At 47.9% G+C, this 14,796-nt stretch overlaps 2 protein-coding genes across 2 annotated transcripts in view; one reads left to right on the top strand and one right to left on the bottom strand.

The window, feature by feature from the left end:
• Positions 1-14,796, bottom strand: part of ETFRF1 (electron transfer flavoprotein regulatory factor 1) — a 203,325-nt gene that overhangs the window by 63,155 nt on the left and 125,374 nt on the right. The window lies entirely within an intron of this gene.
• The window catches only part of ITPR2 (inositol 1,4,5-trisphosphate receptor type 2), a 70,888-nt gene that overhangs the window by 36,094 nt on the left and 19,998 nt on the right, over positions 1-14,796 (top strand). The window contains exons 30-38 of the mRNA XM_053464419.1: positions 228-428; positions 3,849-4,100; positions 4,355-4,480; positions 4,574-4,702; positions 6,002-6,122; positions 6,618-6,808; positions 7,245-7,387; positions 7,851-7,959; positions 14,497-14,605. Of these exons, the coding sequence (XP_053320394.1) occupies positions 228-428; positions 3,849-4,100; positions 4,355-4,480; positions 4,574-4,702; positions 6,002-6,122; positions 6,618-6,808; positions 7,245-7,387; positions 7,851-7,959; positions 14,497-14,605 (1,381 nt within the window). The remainder of the gene's footprint in view (positions 1-227; positions 429-3,848; positions 4,101-4,354; positions 4,481-4,573; positions 4,703-6,001; positions 6,123-6,617; positions 6,809-7,244; positions 7,388-7,850; positions 7,960-14,496; positions 14,606-14,796) is intronic.

The following is a 14,796-nucleotide window of genomic DNA, read 5'->3' as shown; positions in this document are numbered from 1 at the left end:
TGTTCCGGTGGCTTTAAGGAACACGTAGGGGTTCCTGCGCGGCTCACGTGACACCTTACAGAATAAACACGCTTAGATCATGCATGGTCACGGCAAGCCTCGTGCGCGAGCTGCCTGCTCGGGTTTCGTGGGATCCAATCCGCGGCCGCTCGGCGCCGGAAGACAGAAGAGATGCCCGGGTGTTTGGTACGACGTTACGACGTTACCTTTTCTCCTTTACTCTTCAGCTCCTGGAAGCCGAGACGATGAGAAGCATCTTCCTGAACAACTACCTCCTGTGCAACGAGATCAGCGAGCGAGTGGTGCAGCACTTCGTGCACAGCGTGGAGACTCACGGCAGACACGTGGAGTACTTACGCTTCCTCCAGACCATCGTCAAAGCCGACGCGAAGTACGTGAAGAAGTGCCAGGACGTGGTCATGACCGAGGTGCGTCACCGGGGGCCGCTTTACGCCAATAAGTCGCTTTCTCCATTTATCTTGGATTTTCTGTGTTTTTTATGGGATCGACTCTCTCTCCCCCTCGCGTTGAAAGTCGCGTCCGAGACTCCCGATGAGCTGAATGCGTCCGGCTCGTCGTTAGCCGGAGGGGAAAAAATCTGATTAATTTCACCGCAAAAATAATTAACTGATTAACTCGCAATTTCCACGGCCCGCATGAGTTATAATAACGCGCGTCGCGCTCGCTCCATCCTCATTTATATACTAATCACTTTTTCTGTTTAAATTGGTCCAAGACCAGCCATGGAACTACCGGTAATTACCGGCTTAGCTCCTATATTTGGCACCCCCCAAACTCATGCTTTCACTCTCACACACTCTAATTCATGCTCACACTCACTCTTACACCTTCTTGCACAGTCTCATGCTCTCTCGCATTCTCAGTCACACTCTCTTACTCATGCTCTCTCTCACACACTCTTTCTGAATGTCTCCCTACCGTCTCCGCCGAGCTCTTCTGTGTCCCGTTCTCCTTTCCCGCAGCTCCACCTTTTCTCTTTCCTCTCTCTCCTGTCTCCTTTCTTCGTCCGCTTCTCCATGATATCAGCTCTATGACCAGGCCTTCCGTATCACTTCCTCGAGAGGGCGGAGCCTTCACGCACACTCTGTCCCCCAATTGGAGGAACAGGGGTGCCGCCGTAGCTCCGCCCTTTTGCAGAAGTACTCCGGGAGATCTGGTCGGGAAGCTGATACGGGGGAGAAGCTGACAATGGAAGAGGCAACAGAAGAAGCGGGACTGCGGGAAAGGAGACGGGGACGCGGAGTCCGGCGGCGTAGATAATAGGGAGGTATTGAAAGAGAGGTCATTTCTGGGAGACTTGGGGTCGCCCCCCAGTTTTGCCGCTGCTGGGGTATGAAATACCTGCATATTTACTATCGAAAATCACTATTCTTAGCATCACGAGAAGAGGTAAATTTTACCACAATTTATAAGTGGCGGAAGAAAAAAAAAAGAAAACTTTTGGGAAAATATAAATCTTTTTCTGTGCGTGAAAATTATACGAGCTGAATAAAAAGTGACCGAATAGACTGCAAACGAGCAAATTCAGATGGCAAATTTATTAGCGTTTTAGAGCATTTCCCGTAGCAATTACAGTCATTAAGGACTTAAGAGGATCAGGCAGGACTTTAACCTTTTCCGGGCCATCAGCCACAGAAAGGGTTAAGGGGTATTTTCTGGTCGACCTTTAAAATCGATAGATCTTGAGATGTTTATTTCATTTTTCCAGGTATTTTTTGTAATAGGGATTTTTTTTTCAGTAGGGCAGATTTCCAGAGGCGTCCTTAGGACTCCCGGAATTCTGATACCCTGTATATTGCCCCAGGTAAATGCCCCCTTGGTAGGAGTTGATTTTGTTGCAAGCTCCGGTCCTCTGCGGGAAGAAGTTGTATTCCTTCCTGAAGAATTAGACAATTTCATTTGAATAAACTTTCGATGTTCAGATGGTTCCCAAGAACCAGATGCGGACCCCTCGGTGCCCTCGGCCTGGTCACTACACATACCCTCAATGTACAGTAGAGGGAGCTGTAGGGGGCACACGTATCTTATTATTATTATTAGTATTATTATAGCGCCATCAAATTCCGTAGCGCTGTACAATGGATAGACATAACAAGTAGTATATAACATAACAAATGGACTTACGAATGGAGGGCCCGGCTCAAAGGAGCTTACAATCTAGAGGCAAACCCACCTCCCGTTATGCATACACAGGACCCCCGCAGGACTAGAGGGTCAGAGGCTTATATGTAACTTAAGGGAGCTTTACTTTACTGAGAGGGTGGTAGATAAGTGGAACAGCCTCCCAGCAGAAGTGGTAGAGGGTAATACAGTGAGGGTAAACATGCATGGGATAGACATACGGCTCCTGAATCTAAGACGAGGCCAACGACTGATTGAGGTTTGAGTCTTTACAGCAGGAGAAACGGGTGACTAGACAGGGGGCTGATTTCTATGTTTTCTGACTCATTTCCATGTTGTGTTAATACACGATTTCAAACAGAGCAAAAAACTAAAAGCTTACAAAAAACACGCAACAAACTCTACCCCTCGGTGCCGTGATCCATTGTAACGGTTTCCCCGCTCAGTAACTCCTGTGTAAGCAGCGCTTCTCTAACATGTTAAGGAACGATTGCCCTCCGCGGATTACGAGGGGGCTTTTTTATTTTTTTTTTTGACGTCTCAGAAGACCGTAAAAAACTTCTGAAAATGCCAAAACTTCTGACTCTCTCCCCGATTCGTCTCCGGCTTCTCGCTGACATTCTCTTCCCAGCCGCCTTGACGCGGCGCTCCGATGTCTCTCCTGGCAATTAGGATGACTGACATGTGGCAGCGGGCTTCACGCGCACTTCTCTTAACTAATTTTCGGCCCAGTCCTCTCCCCTTTTTGCAAAGATTAGAAGTGAAATGCCATTTTCTGCCGCCTGCCAGAGCGCCCGCTTTATTTCTGTAGACAAAAGAAAGTTGAGATCGCGCTAATGAGAGGAATCGCTCCCCCGGCGCGGGGAACAGAATGGAGATTTCTCACACGCGTCACCTTAATTGCGCAAAGAATCGTCTCGCAACCTTTTCATTTTTTGGCAAAAAAAAAAGCAGATTTTCCCCTTCCTTTAACTATTACGAGGTTAATTTACATTACAATGCCTGAGCGTCGGCGTCTGCCGGGCATTGTCTGCCGTCCGTCAGAAGCCGGAGTTTAGCGCTTCCTAAATTTGTTTTACGCTTTTACGTTTTGGGGCAGAAGAAAAAGAGGTATTTTATCTGGAATCTGGGTGTTTCTGCAAAACGATCCTTTATGAGAACTGAAATCTTTTCTATGGAGGAGAATTCGGGGGCCTAAATGAATCAGATGAGAGCTTTTAAATAATCGAAGCCGGTAAAGGCTGAGCGAAACCCTTTAAATTAACGGGAAAAGCATTAAAAAAAACTTGTTAACGTTTTTAAACAGTTTGCGGTAGTTTTTAGGACATTTTAAGTATCAATTTAAGTCTTTATGCCGGGGGTATTAAGGGCGCGTAGGTAACCCGCCCCCTCTATCCTAAATCCGACACTCAAAGAGTTACAGCTGCCAATCAGGAAGGAGCCAGGTGCATTGTGGGAATGACTGACACAAGAGACAGATCACAAAAAATATATTAAAATGTTTATTTTATTTTATTAAAAAAGTTTATAAAAAATTAATACAAACTGTGGATCATTTTTATTATTATTTTTTATTGTTTTTAATAATAACTATTATTGGTAATATTGATCTATTTATGTGTTTTTTGTTGCTATGTTAAGAATATTAATATTTGACGGTGTTTTTTATAGTTTTTACTCTTATTTTTTTTTATTATTCTTTGCAGCTGATAAACGGGGGCGAAGACGTGCTGATATTTTATAACGACCGAGCGTCGTTCCCCATTCTTCTCCAGATGATGTGCTCGGAGCGCGACCGCTCGGACGAGGGGGGCGCCCTGGCGTATCACATCACCCTGGTGGAGCTGCTGGCGGCGTGCACCGAGGGCAAAAACGTCTACACGGAAATCAAGTGCAACTCTCTGCTGCCCCTGGACGACATTGTGAGGGTGGTAACCCACGAAGACTGCATCCCAGAGGTACGCCATCGCCCAACCAAGGCTACCCACGCATAGTAGCCCCTTTACCGCTGGAGACCCCCGTGGAAATGCCTACTAGGTATTAAGTATCGGGGGAGGGGCAGGGCACAGAGTTGTGAGTGGGCCACCAACTGGGACACCCAACAGAACGGGCCAGAACAAGCGCCGAGGTTATTTTTATGGCTGCCGGTGGTCAGGAATCCAGTCTCGCTAGACGTGTCCGGTGGAAATGCCTCTCTCGTGACTTTTCGCAGGTGAAAATCGCATACGTGAACTTCGTTAACCACTGCTACGTGGACACCGAGGTGGAGATGAAGGAGATCTACACCAGTAACCACATCTGGAAGCTGTTTGAGAACTTCCTCGTTGACATGGCCAGAGTGAGTGTCTCCTCACCCGGGTGGCAGATTGTCCGCGTTATGGAGGTTAGTAACGCTGCTCTGGGCTGATCGCCTCTCTTCTTCTCACGGAAGGTTTGTAACACGACCACTGACCGGAAGCACGCGGACACGGCCTTGGAGAAGTACGTCACCGAAGCCGTCATGAACATCGTCAGCGGGTTTTTTAGCTCTCCGTTTTCGGACAACAGCACCAGCCTTCAGGTGAGGAGGTTAAGCAAACCGTGACGTAATCCGCAGCGGGAAGAAAACCTAAGTCCGCAGATCTATAAAGTCGTAAAATTCATAACCTGATTCGACCCGAGGGGGGGGGCAGAGCGTGGGAGGTAGAGTGTCTGGGACACCCGAGAATGAAATGGGGATCGCAGGGTTGTGGTTTCCGAATCCCGGACTTGAGTGAGACGGGACAAAAAACAAGAGTTTTCCCCCAATAAAAATGCCGGGGTTTTTACAGAAGGGCCCCCATTGCTCCACCTCGCTCTTCTCTCTCTTCCCTCGATGTTCGGGAGACGCGGCTCTTTAATTCCAGAGTTAAATCCTCGGGCCCAGGATCATTGTTGAGAAGAATAATTGGTCATGTTTTAACATCCAGATGAGTGATTTATTAAAGCCACGCTACATTGGAATAAATTCAGGGCCACGCGGCCGGCTGGGATTAATGAGCAGCTGCGCACATTTATCACACGAAGACTTCCGCTCGTGGAATACAGATTCTCACTCAAGGCGGCTTACGCTTTTTCTGCTAATCTGTGATTAATTAGCGGGAAGTTACCCAATAAAACAGGCGAAGCGGGCAGAAACAATCCACCGATTTCAGCGAGAATATTGAGGGGGTATGTATGGGGGGGGCACAATTTGAAAAGTAGTCTTATCACCATAGCAACCATGATTCAAACTTTCCAACTTTGCACCAAACTCAATTATCTGAATTATCATATATAATGGCCCCCGGGCCCCCTATGCCATCTTTCAAGGAGACAAATGGTCATCTGCTGCTTGGCGCTGGGATATGCCGTCCCGGTGAAAGAGATATCGCTTGTTAAGATGTACGTGCGGGGGGCTGCACAGACCTCCAGACTATGGTGGCTGTTAAGGGGCCAAAGGACACCTGCCATGAGCCCCTAAGGTAATCCTGGGCTCAAGGCAGCTGCCCTTTAGCCCCGTCTATAAAAAGTAATCCTTCATTAATCCACACGTTACGAGAAGCAAATGTGAGCTGGAACTTGGTTTGTGAGTTTCTGGCGAGGGTATGCGAGTTTTCATAGCCCGCTGAGCGCTCTACTTCTTAGAGAAAGTCTTTGATGTTTTGTATCAGTGGTTAAATTATTTGTGTGTCTAGGAGTAAAATAATGCTCTGTGTGAGCCCAGATGATGCATGTAAGTCACGGCGTGGCTGCGCGGGGACACGGACTGCGTCTCTGTTATGTATTATGTATCCGGAGAGGTGTAAGGAACGTGCAGATGGCAGATAACGATCCCAACCGCCTGCCGATTTCTCCACAGACCCATCAGCCGCTTTTCATCCAACTCCTGCAGTCCGCCTTCAGGATTTACAACTGTACCTGGCCGAATCCGTCGCAGAAATCCGTGGTGGAGTCCTGCATAAAGACGCTGGCGGAAGTGGGTAGGTGTCCGTCGCCCGGGGGTCTTTCACTGAAAACACACAGAATTCTAACCTTTTTACATCGACAGAGAAGCGAGTCCAACCTTTCCGAGATGTTTTAAGACAGATCCACGTTTTTAAAAACATTATTTATTTATTTAAATTCATCTACATTGAAGAACTGATATTGTGCTGTTTGTTTAGAAGGCTGGGGGAAGCAGCTTCCTGTTGCGCTGTCTGCTTCCTGTTGTGTCTGATAGCTTTTCTCTGCCTGTAATATTTCCAGGAAGTGCTCTTAAGAGCAAGTGCAGCACTAATTTGCTTCCCCAGACTATTTGAAAGTGAAATGATACTGAATAAGGTAAAATAAGGGGAAACAAAGGTGCTTTTGTGTAAATATTACCCCATAAGGCCCATAGTCTGCGACCCCCCCCCAGGAATTTAAATCAGTTCATTCGCCCAAAATAATAATAATAATAAAAAAAAATATTAATGTAACTATTTTTTTTTATTTAGCTAAAAACCGTGGGATAGCGATCCCCGTGGATCTGGATAGTCAGGTGAACACGCTGTTTATGAAGAGTCACTCGAACATGGTCCAGAGAGCCGCCATGGGCTGGAGGATGACGGCGCGTACCGGACCTCGCTTCAAAGAGGCCCTCGGGGGTCCGGCCTGGGACTACAGAAACATCATCGAGAAGTTACAGGTTGGGAATGTTGGTGATAGATAAAGATTCTGTAGACTGTTGGAAAATATCACAAGTCCTTTGGATTTCACGCTACGTTAATTCCTACCGGGCTGGAAACAGAAGGAAGTTGTGCGGTTTTCATGAAGCCTTTTCCATGTTTTTCCTCCCCAATGTTTTATTAAATGCATCCCCGCCATACAAAAGTGTCTCCTCTGGAGGATTTCGCTATGGTGAAGATCGTCGGGGTTTATTCTGTCCCTTTAAATATGAACCCAAATGCTGGGTTACAAAGTAACAACAGGGAAAGGAGGCAGAACTTTGTAACATTTCATTCCTAACGAACCTTTCATGGTTTTCTGGGTACGTTGATGACCTCACCGGGGGGGGGGTTGTGTAAATTGTGTAAATCCCCCCGTATTGGCCGTTCTGCTGGATTATTATTATTATTTTTTAGGACGTTGTGTTATCTCTGGAGAATCAGTTTAGTCCGATGCTGCTGGCTGAATTCTCAGTTCTCGTTGATGTCCTGCACAGCCCTGAACGCTTATTCCCCGACGGGAGCGATGCCAGGATCCGATGTGGGGCGTTTATGTCCAAGTAAGATCATACATCCCAAGTGTCCCTGTTTAGTTTGGCCGGTCCCTCTCCCAAACTCCTGATGCCCCTCTCTCTCCTCCTGATGCCCCTCTTTTCTAGGAGGTCAGAATGTTTGCTGGGTATGAGGGTATCGCAGGGTTCTACGGCCCTAAAAGCCCCGATAATGTGTATAGAAACAGCCGGAAACGGCTTTATAAATTAAACAGGGTAAATGAACCCCATTATTCTTCTAAATACCCCAGCCACGCCTCCAACCACACCCCCTAAAACAAAAGTGCCCCTTTGTGCCCATTTGGGAAGCTGGGAGGTAGGTACATTTATTTGCCCCTTTGTCTGTACCTCCTCTGGAGTCCGTGTCCTGAATGTGCGTAAAATATAATTCCCGCATTAATCTGCGCTGATTGCTGACTGACCCTCGACGCGCCCCGAAAGCCGATAAACGCGATTTCACGCTTTATTTAAGGCTGATTAATCACACGAAGAAACTGATGGAAAAAGAGGAGAAACTCTGCATCAAAATCCTTCAGACGCTCCGTGAAATGCTCGAGAAAAAAGACAACTTTAGCGAGCAGGTAACGTCCCGTTTACCCTCAACGCGCGAATTCCCCGCGGCCGGCGCCAGGGGAGGGATTCGCAGCGCGCCTTTTCCCGATTTCCCGCTCATTTCACGGTCCGGGCCGCCAGCCGTGCCGCTGAAAAAATTACCTCAGGATGTGAAGCCTCGTTATCCCCGCCGGGGAATAAAATATTTAAGTACATTTCGGGGTTAATCTGCAGATTTGGGGAGATATTTATAAATCATATAAAATTATTTTTAATAAGACGGGGGCCTTAGGTTCCGGGGGGGCCCTTTCCTGCTTATGGGTGAAGTTGTTGCGTAGTGTTGCTGGGGATGATGGGAATTTAAGTCCATTAGAGCCTTTTGGGGTCTTTTTTTTTGCTTTTTGGTTCTTTTGAATAATGTAAACCCTTTTAGTGACAGATTCACATCAAATGCACTCAAATATTCAATTTATCTGATTAACCCCTCGTGTGTCGTGCTGGAAGTCTGGGGGTGATCTCCCCCTGATGCCCCACCACACACAGGACGGCGGGAATTTGGCGGTGCGGCGCCGCCGCTGAGTAACGTCCTTTTCCGGCTTGCGTTCCGTTTTTTGCCCGGAGCCCATTTTTCAGGCCGCGTCGGCCGTCATCGCGATTTCCTGGACACTAAAACTCCTTTACTGGAAAGAGAGATCGGGGAGGACAGAATTATGGAGCCAGCGCAGGGATTTTACCGTCAGCGGCCACGCGCCGCGCATGCCATAATTACCAGCCTGTATTATTCTGACCGTTTCGTAGCGAGGGTCCGGCGGCACGGAGCTTTACACGCAGAGCCGCGGTCCGTAACCCTTTCCTTGGTTCACGCAGATGAGCCAGTGGTCTCGCTGCAGTCTCATCGTGCTTAGCTTTGCACATGATGGGAGTCAGAGTCCCGTACTGCAGGGATTTATTTTACTGATGCAATTATGGCAATTAAAATGTAGGGAAATTTAATTTTTTTTAAGAATTTGTGACATTTCATAGTTACCCCAAATCCAGAACTATTTTACCCTCTTTATCTCGAGTAATTACCCCCACGTGCCGGATCCCATACAAACGGTTTTTAGCCTTTATCTAAAATATGTGGCACGGACCTCGGACTGCGACTCCGAACGAAAAGCCAAATCTTTCAGGGCAATTAATCTGATTTATCGCGCGTTATCTCCTTGATTTGCCCGTAAAGCGGCTCCTAAGAGCGCGGATCGCGGTCCGTTTTATGGCGGCAGCGGATTAAATACATATTAATTTATTGTAATTAACACCGAAGGGCTTCTTCAATCTGTCCTTAATTAGCTGCGATTTCACAGCGGACCGAATATTTTCCACTAATGCGCTTTCCATCGCTCTGTCTGATAAGAGGTTAATCTGTAACGATGTTAGTGAATAGAAACAAAGTATCAGCAAGACAATGCGTTCCATATCGGTGGGGGACATTGTGTCATTTGAAAGCAACTATAGACAACACGTCCGTTAGTCTGTGGAACTCGCGTAAGGAAGCTTTACTTTACTGAGAGGGTAGTAGATAAGTGGAACAGCCTCTCAGCAGAAGTGGTAGAGGGTAATACAGTACAGGGATTAAACATGCATGGGATAGACATACGGCTCCTGAATCTAAGACGAGACCAACGACTGATTAAGGTTTGAGTCGTTACAGCAGGAGAAACGGACGACTAGACGGGGGCCGGATGGGGCCAATCTGCCGGGGGTTCTGGGTTTCTATGTCTTGGGATCTGGTCCGTCGCAGGTTCTTTAGAATTGCTTTTTAGCCCGACGCCTTCCTCACTAATCCGTGGCCCCTCCACATTTAATGCCCCCCGTCACCCCCAGTAACTGGGCACTTTGTTGTTATTCCCGGCACCCCTTCTGCCCCCTCTCACCCCCTTCCTGTCAGGGCAGGTTCTTTGTCTGCCCTGTTAACCCCTGCCTGCCAGTCCTACCCCCCACACCCCAGAATCTACTAGTTTTGTGCCCCCCCCGTGTAACTCATTAGGTGAAGCCGCTCAGACACGTGACCGCGCATGTGAACGGCGAGGCCATCGCAGGAGACACCGTCTGCCGAGTCAATGAGGCAGGAGAGAGAGCGAGAGCGCGGCCCCCGCCGGCCGCCAGCGCTGTCATTATGTAACGGCCGCAGTGTCTGGCGCTGGAGACGCGTCACGTGGCCGCTCCTGGTCCTGAAATTCAATTAGACAGCCGCGCACGCTCGTGACTCCGCATGAGATGAGCCGCTTTGTCAGGGTCCCCGCTGGATTACCCGCGCATGCACCGATGAATGGTGGCGAGCGTGTGCGTTGTCTGTACATCTGGGACTCGATGCACGTGTTCCGTGACCCGGGGAACGTTCTCCGTGTCTTTAAACACCTAGAATCGCTTTATCTTCTCCTTTGTGTTTATTAACCCTTTCAGTACCAGCCGCGTTGCGCCTCAATATACAGAAATCCCTTTTCTGTCGTATTTTTGTATTTTGCGCTGCGATGGGGCGGCCGTGAAACCCGCGGAGCCTTCCCTGGAAGCGCTTTGTATGTTTGAGGCGGCGAGGGTTAATAGCGTGCGTATAATACCGGGATTCATCGCCCTCGCGGGGGAAAGGTGTCGGGAGCGCACGGCCGCCGCACAAGCCCAGACTTGTTCCCTCACCGGGTCGCTCGGCAGAGAATGAGGGTCTTTGTTGGCGGAGCCGGCAGGCGGGGGGCTCGCGGGCAGCGGCTGGGAGTGCTGCCTCCTCACACGGAACACGTACACAGTCAGGGACAGGCGGGCACACGTAATGTTCTGTGTGTGTGCACGCGTGTGTATGCGTTTGTCCGCGTGTATGTATGTGTGCGTGTTTGTGTGGTTTTATATATCTTGTTTGTCAATAAGCGGGCGGCGCGCACCGGAGACGCGATTCCCTCCAGCTGTTACAGAATTCAAATCCTATGACTCTCAGACAATTAAAGGGAGCGGGTAGACGAGCAATGACTGAGATTTGCAGGAGTTGTGGTTCAGCACCAGCTGGAGGGATATCGGTGGCAGTCGCTGATATATTATTATTATATTTATTATTATTATATTATTATTATTATTATATTTATTATTATTAGATTTATTATTATTATATTATTATATTATTATTAGATTTATATTTATTATTATTTATTATTAGATTTATTATTATTATTATTATTATTAAATTTATTATTATTATTATTAGATTTATTATTATTATTATTATATTATTATTATTATATTATTATTATTAGATTTATTATTATATTATTATTTTTATTATTTATTATTATATTATTATTATTATTATTATTAGATTTATTCCCATTTACTTTCCCTTTTAATTGTGATTTTCTCTGTTGTCTCTGGCTGCCTGGGGATGATGGGAGTTGCATCACAAGTGGTATTATACATGGATGCCAAACACTGAATGGGAAGCCCCCGGTGACTCCTTAAAGTTTGGGTCCCCAACAAGCTCATTTTTCCGTCTCAGAGCCCCCGCCAGGAGCCCCCGCTGTGAATTCACCGGGACTCGAGGGGTAAAATGCGCCTCTTTCCAATCCTGAATCAGCCCCCCCCCCTGCGCCTGGCATGCGCGGCTCCCTCTGCACGATGCCAAGGTGGGCGCGCAGCCCGGCCGCACGAACATAAATCTCTCCGTTATTGGCATTCTCTCCGTCTCCCCCCGTCTGGCTGCCGGCGGCTGCTGGGTGGCGGGTATACGCGTTGTTGTGCTTGTCTGGAGCCCGCGGCGTGAATGTTTGGGGTTTCCGAGCGCCGCCTGTTTATCCATTTAGTTGGATTTTCCCGTTTTTAGTTTTTTTTCGGTTATATGAAGAGCGCCCAGCGGAGACGAGCCGGTTACTTTACCCTAAATGACCCGGCTGTGAGATGTTTCCCCGCGACAGATACCCCCGGGGCATCAACTAGAAACTTCTTTAGGGCTTTATTCCCTAAATGAGAGGTTAAAGTCAAATGTCTCCTCGACCTGACCCCACCGAGCGACTCCAGGGAGATTCTCCTGCGGGAAGGGCTGAGCAGGCCCTGTATAATGTATATTTAAATCAGCGACCCCCCCTTTATAATGTATAGATAAATCAGTGACCGGCCCTGTATAATGTATAGATAAATCAGTGACCGGCCCCTGTATAATGTATAGATAAATCAGTGACCGGCCCCCTGTATAATGTATAGATAAATCAGTGACCGGCCCCCCTGTATAATGTATAGATAAATCAGTGACCGGCCCCTGTATAATGTATAGATAAATCAGTGACCGGCCCCCTGTATAATGTATGGATAAATCAGTGACCGGCCCCCCTGTATAATGTATAGATAAATCAGTGACCGGCCCCCCTGTATAATGTATAGATAAATCAGCGAGCCGGCCCTGTATAATGTATAGAAAATCAGCGAGCCGGCCCTGTATAATGTATAGTTCAATTGTAACGGATGTTTTGAGGAGGCGTCGGTGTTTTTGAGGGATTTGTGATTATTTTAGGTGTTATTATATAATGAGGAGAAATTGTTTCCTTGGCGATGAGATTTGGGGTATAATCAGCGCTCTTTGGATTTTTCTAACAACTTCAACGTCACAAAAATAAAGAGATATTTCCCAAAACCCCGGGAAATGCGTTCATTTACACGGAACCTACGGGTCACCCCAGCCGGGACGGGATAATTCCGGGTACCGGCTGGAGGGTCCGCGCCGAGACCCCCGAAATACACTGCGCTTCTAGCGTTTACGGTGCTTAGCGATTTTGCGTAGTAAAACTTGTGTTATTTCGTTGTTTTTGACGCCCGAAATCCTCCGGGCTCGCCGGGCGCTCGGCTGTGATTGATGTGATTGCTGTGATTGCGACACAAAGCAGGCCTGATCCGTCTCCTCGGAAGGTGATTTCTGAAACGCCGCCTGATTGCCACAAATCGAAATGGGAGCCGCCGGCAACGAGGGGTTAACGAGCGCAGTTTGCTAAATCGGCCAATCACGGCTTCGCGGTGACACTGGGGGGGGGTTCTTTTTTTATTTTTCTTGAATAATATTTCCCAGAAAATTCCCGTGGCGTTTTAGTAAATTGTAAATCCTGCGCGAGGCGGCACTTTGCCCGTCCGGACGCCTCGCGGGGGTTTAGATGATGAAGCACTTTGGGGGGAAATGAGCAGAAATGATTAATCTTCAGGTTTCACGCGATTCCGTGCGGCCGGGGAGACGTTTGGCTGAAGCTTCGGAAATAGACTGAGTTCGAATGAACACCTTTTATCCGGGGGGGGCCGAGGAGGGCCACTTATGGAGCCCCTGCTGTTCGCTCCTCGTCTCAGTGTGGGGGCTTCGGGGGGTTTCTACAGTCCCTGGTGCAATTGAGGAGTGAGGTCTGTTTCCTGCCCCCTTAGGTGGTGACTGGGGGGCCGATGTATGACATCACACTCCCACAGTGTCAGCGCATGACAGCGAGGGCCAGCAAGGAGGCAGACATGTCTACTATCAGGGGCAGAATCCGTCGGGGAGGGCCCCTGGGTTGGGCCACTTAATTGCCCCTGCTGTTTATGCCTAGTTTCCTTATCTGGCCCAGTATGAGGAGCTGTGGGGGGATCCTGCAATAGAGGAGTGAGGTCATGGCATCTGAGGGTGTCGGGGTATGACATCACGCCCCAGTGATGGCAGTTTGTGACATCAAAGGCCAGCAAGGCAGCAGAAATGTCTACAATAAAAAGCACTGTCTATCCCATGCATGTTTAAATCCCCTCACTGTGCTACCCTCTGCCACTTCTGCTGGGAGGCTGCTCAATGTATCTACCACCGTCTCCATAATGTAAAAACTCCCATGCATTACTCTTGCGTGTCGATGTATCCGAGGTAGGTTGTGGGAGATATAGCCGTGTGTTTTAATCTGAGCTTCCCGGCTCCGTGTTTATAACGTCTGGCTCCCACACGTAAACTTGTGTGCCGTCTCCATGGTAACGGTGTGTCCTACATGCGGCACTCCGGTGAGTCGGCCCACGCAGGTCAGGAGATGCGCGGCCTGCAAGCGATTCCGCTTATTAGCGTTGGCAGAGCAGACCTTCGCGAGCGGCTCGCCGGCTGCCCCCCCCGCGCTCGCACGCGGCGGGGGACAACCCCTATCACCCTCAGCCCCTGTGCGCCCCCCAACATCAGAAAGTGACAGGACTTTCATTATTCAAAACATTAAACAAATACATATTTTTAAAAAAGTTAGATTTTTGCAGCAGTTTAGATTCCAAAAAAAGTTTTAAAAAATTCACATGGATTTATTATTTATTTTTTTAATTATTTTTTGTTTACAATTTGGCTGCTTTAATAAGATAATGTGTGATATTATATTATTATTATATTATATTATTATATTAGATATTATCTGCTATTATTTATCGTCGTCTTGTCAATCAGCGTGCGAATTTTAGTTGAAATCTTTGGAAACTCGCGGGCCCCCCTTATAAATTAACCATTTGTATGCTGGAGTAAAGAGAGGGGGTTTTTGTGTTGGGGAAGCCCGGCATATTAAAGCATTTTCTTTTTTTAGGGGTCCACGTTAAGGAAAATACTCCTGAATCGTTATTTTAAGGGGGAGCACGGATCGGCTCTGAACGGCTCGCTGTCCAGCAGTTACGTGAAAGGGCCGTCAGCGGGAGGTACGTGTTCTATGGGGGGGGGTCTCTGATATTGATACATTGTGTCTTTCTGGGGGGTCTTTCTGTGGTTTTCCAGCCTCAGGACCTCAGAGAGGGGGGGTTAACCGGAGTCATTCTTCTGATAGATTACAGGGGGGGAGCCCCTGAACCTGCGCAAACCTCAATTATAATTACCCGACAGCCGGTAATAA

The sequence above is a fragment of the Spea bombifrons genome, chromosome 4, assembly GCF_027358695.1.
Source record: "Spea bombifrons isolate aSpeBom1 chromosome 4, aSpeBom1.2.pri, whole genome shotgun sequence".
Taxonomy (NCBI): Eukaryota; Metazoa; Chordata; class Amphibia; order Anura; family Pelobatidae; genus Spea; species Spea bombifrons.
The sequence above is the reverse complement of the archived record's forward strand: the minus strand, read 5'-3'. Positions and strand labels throughout refer to the sequence as shown.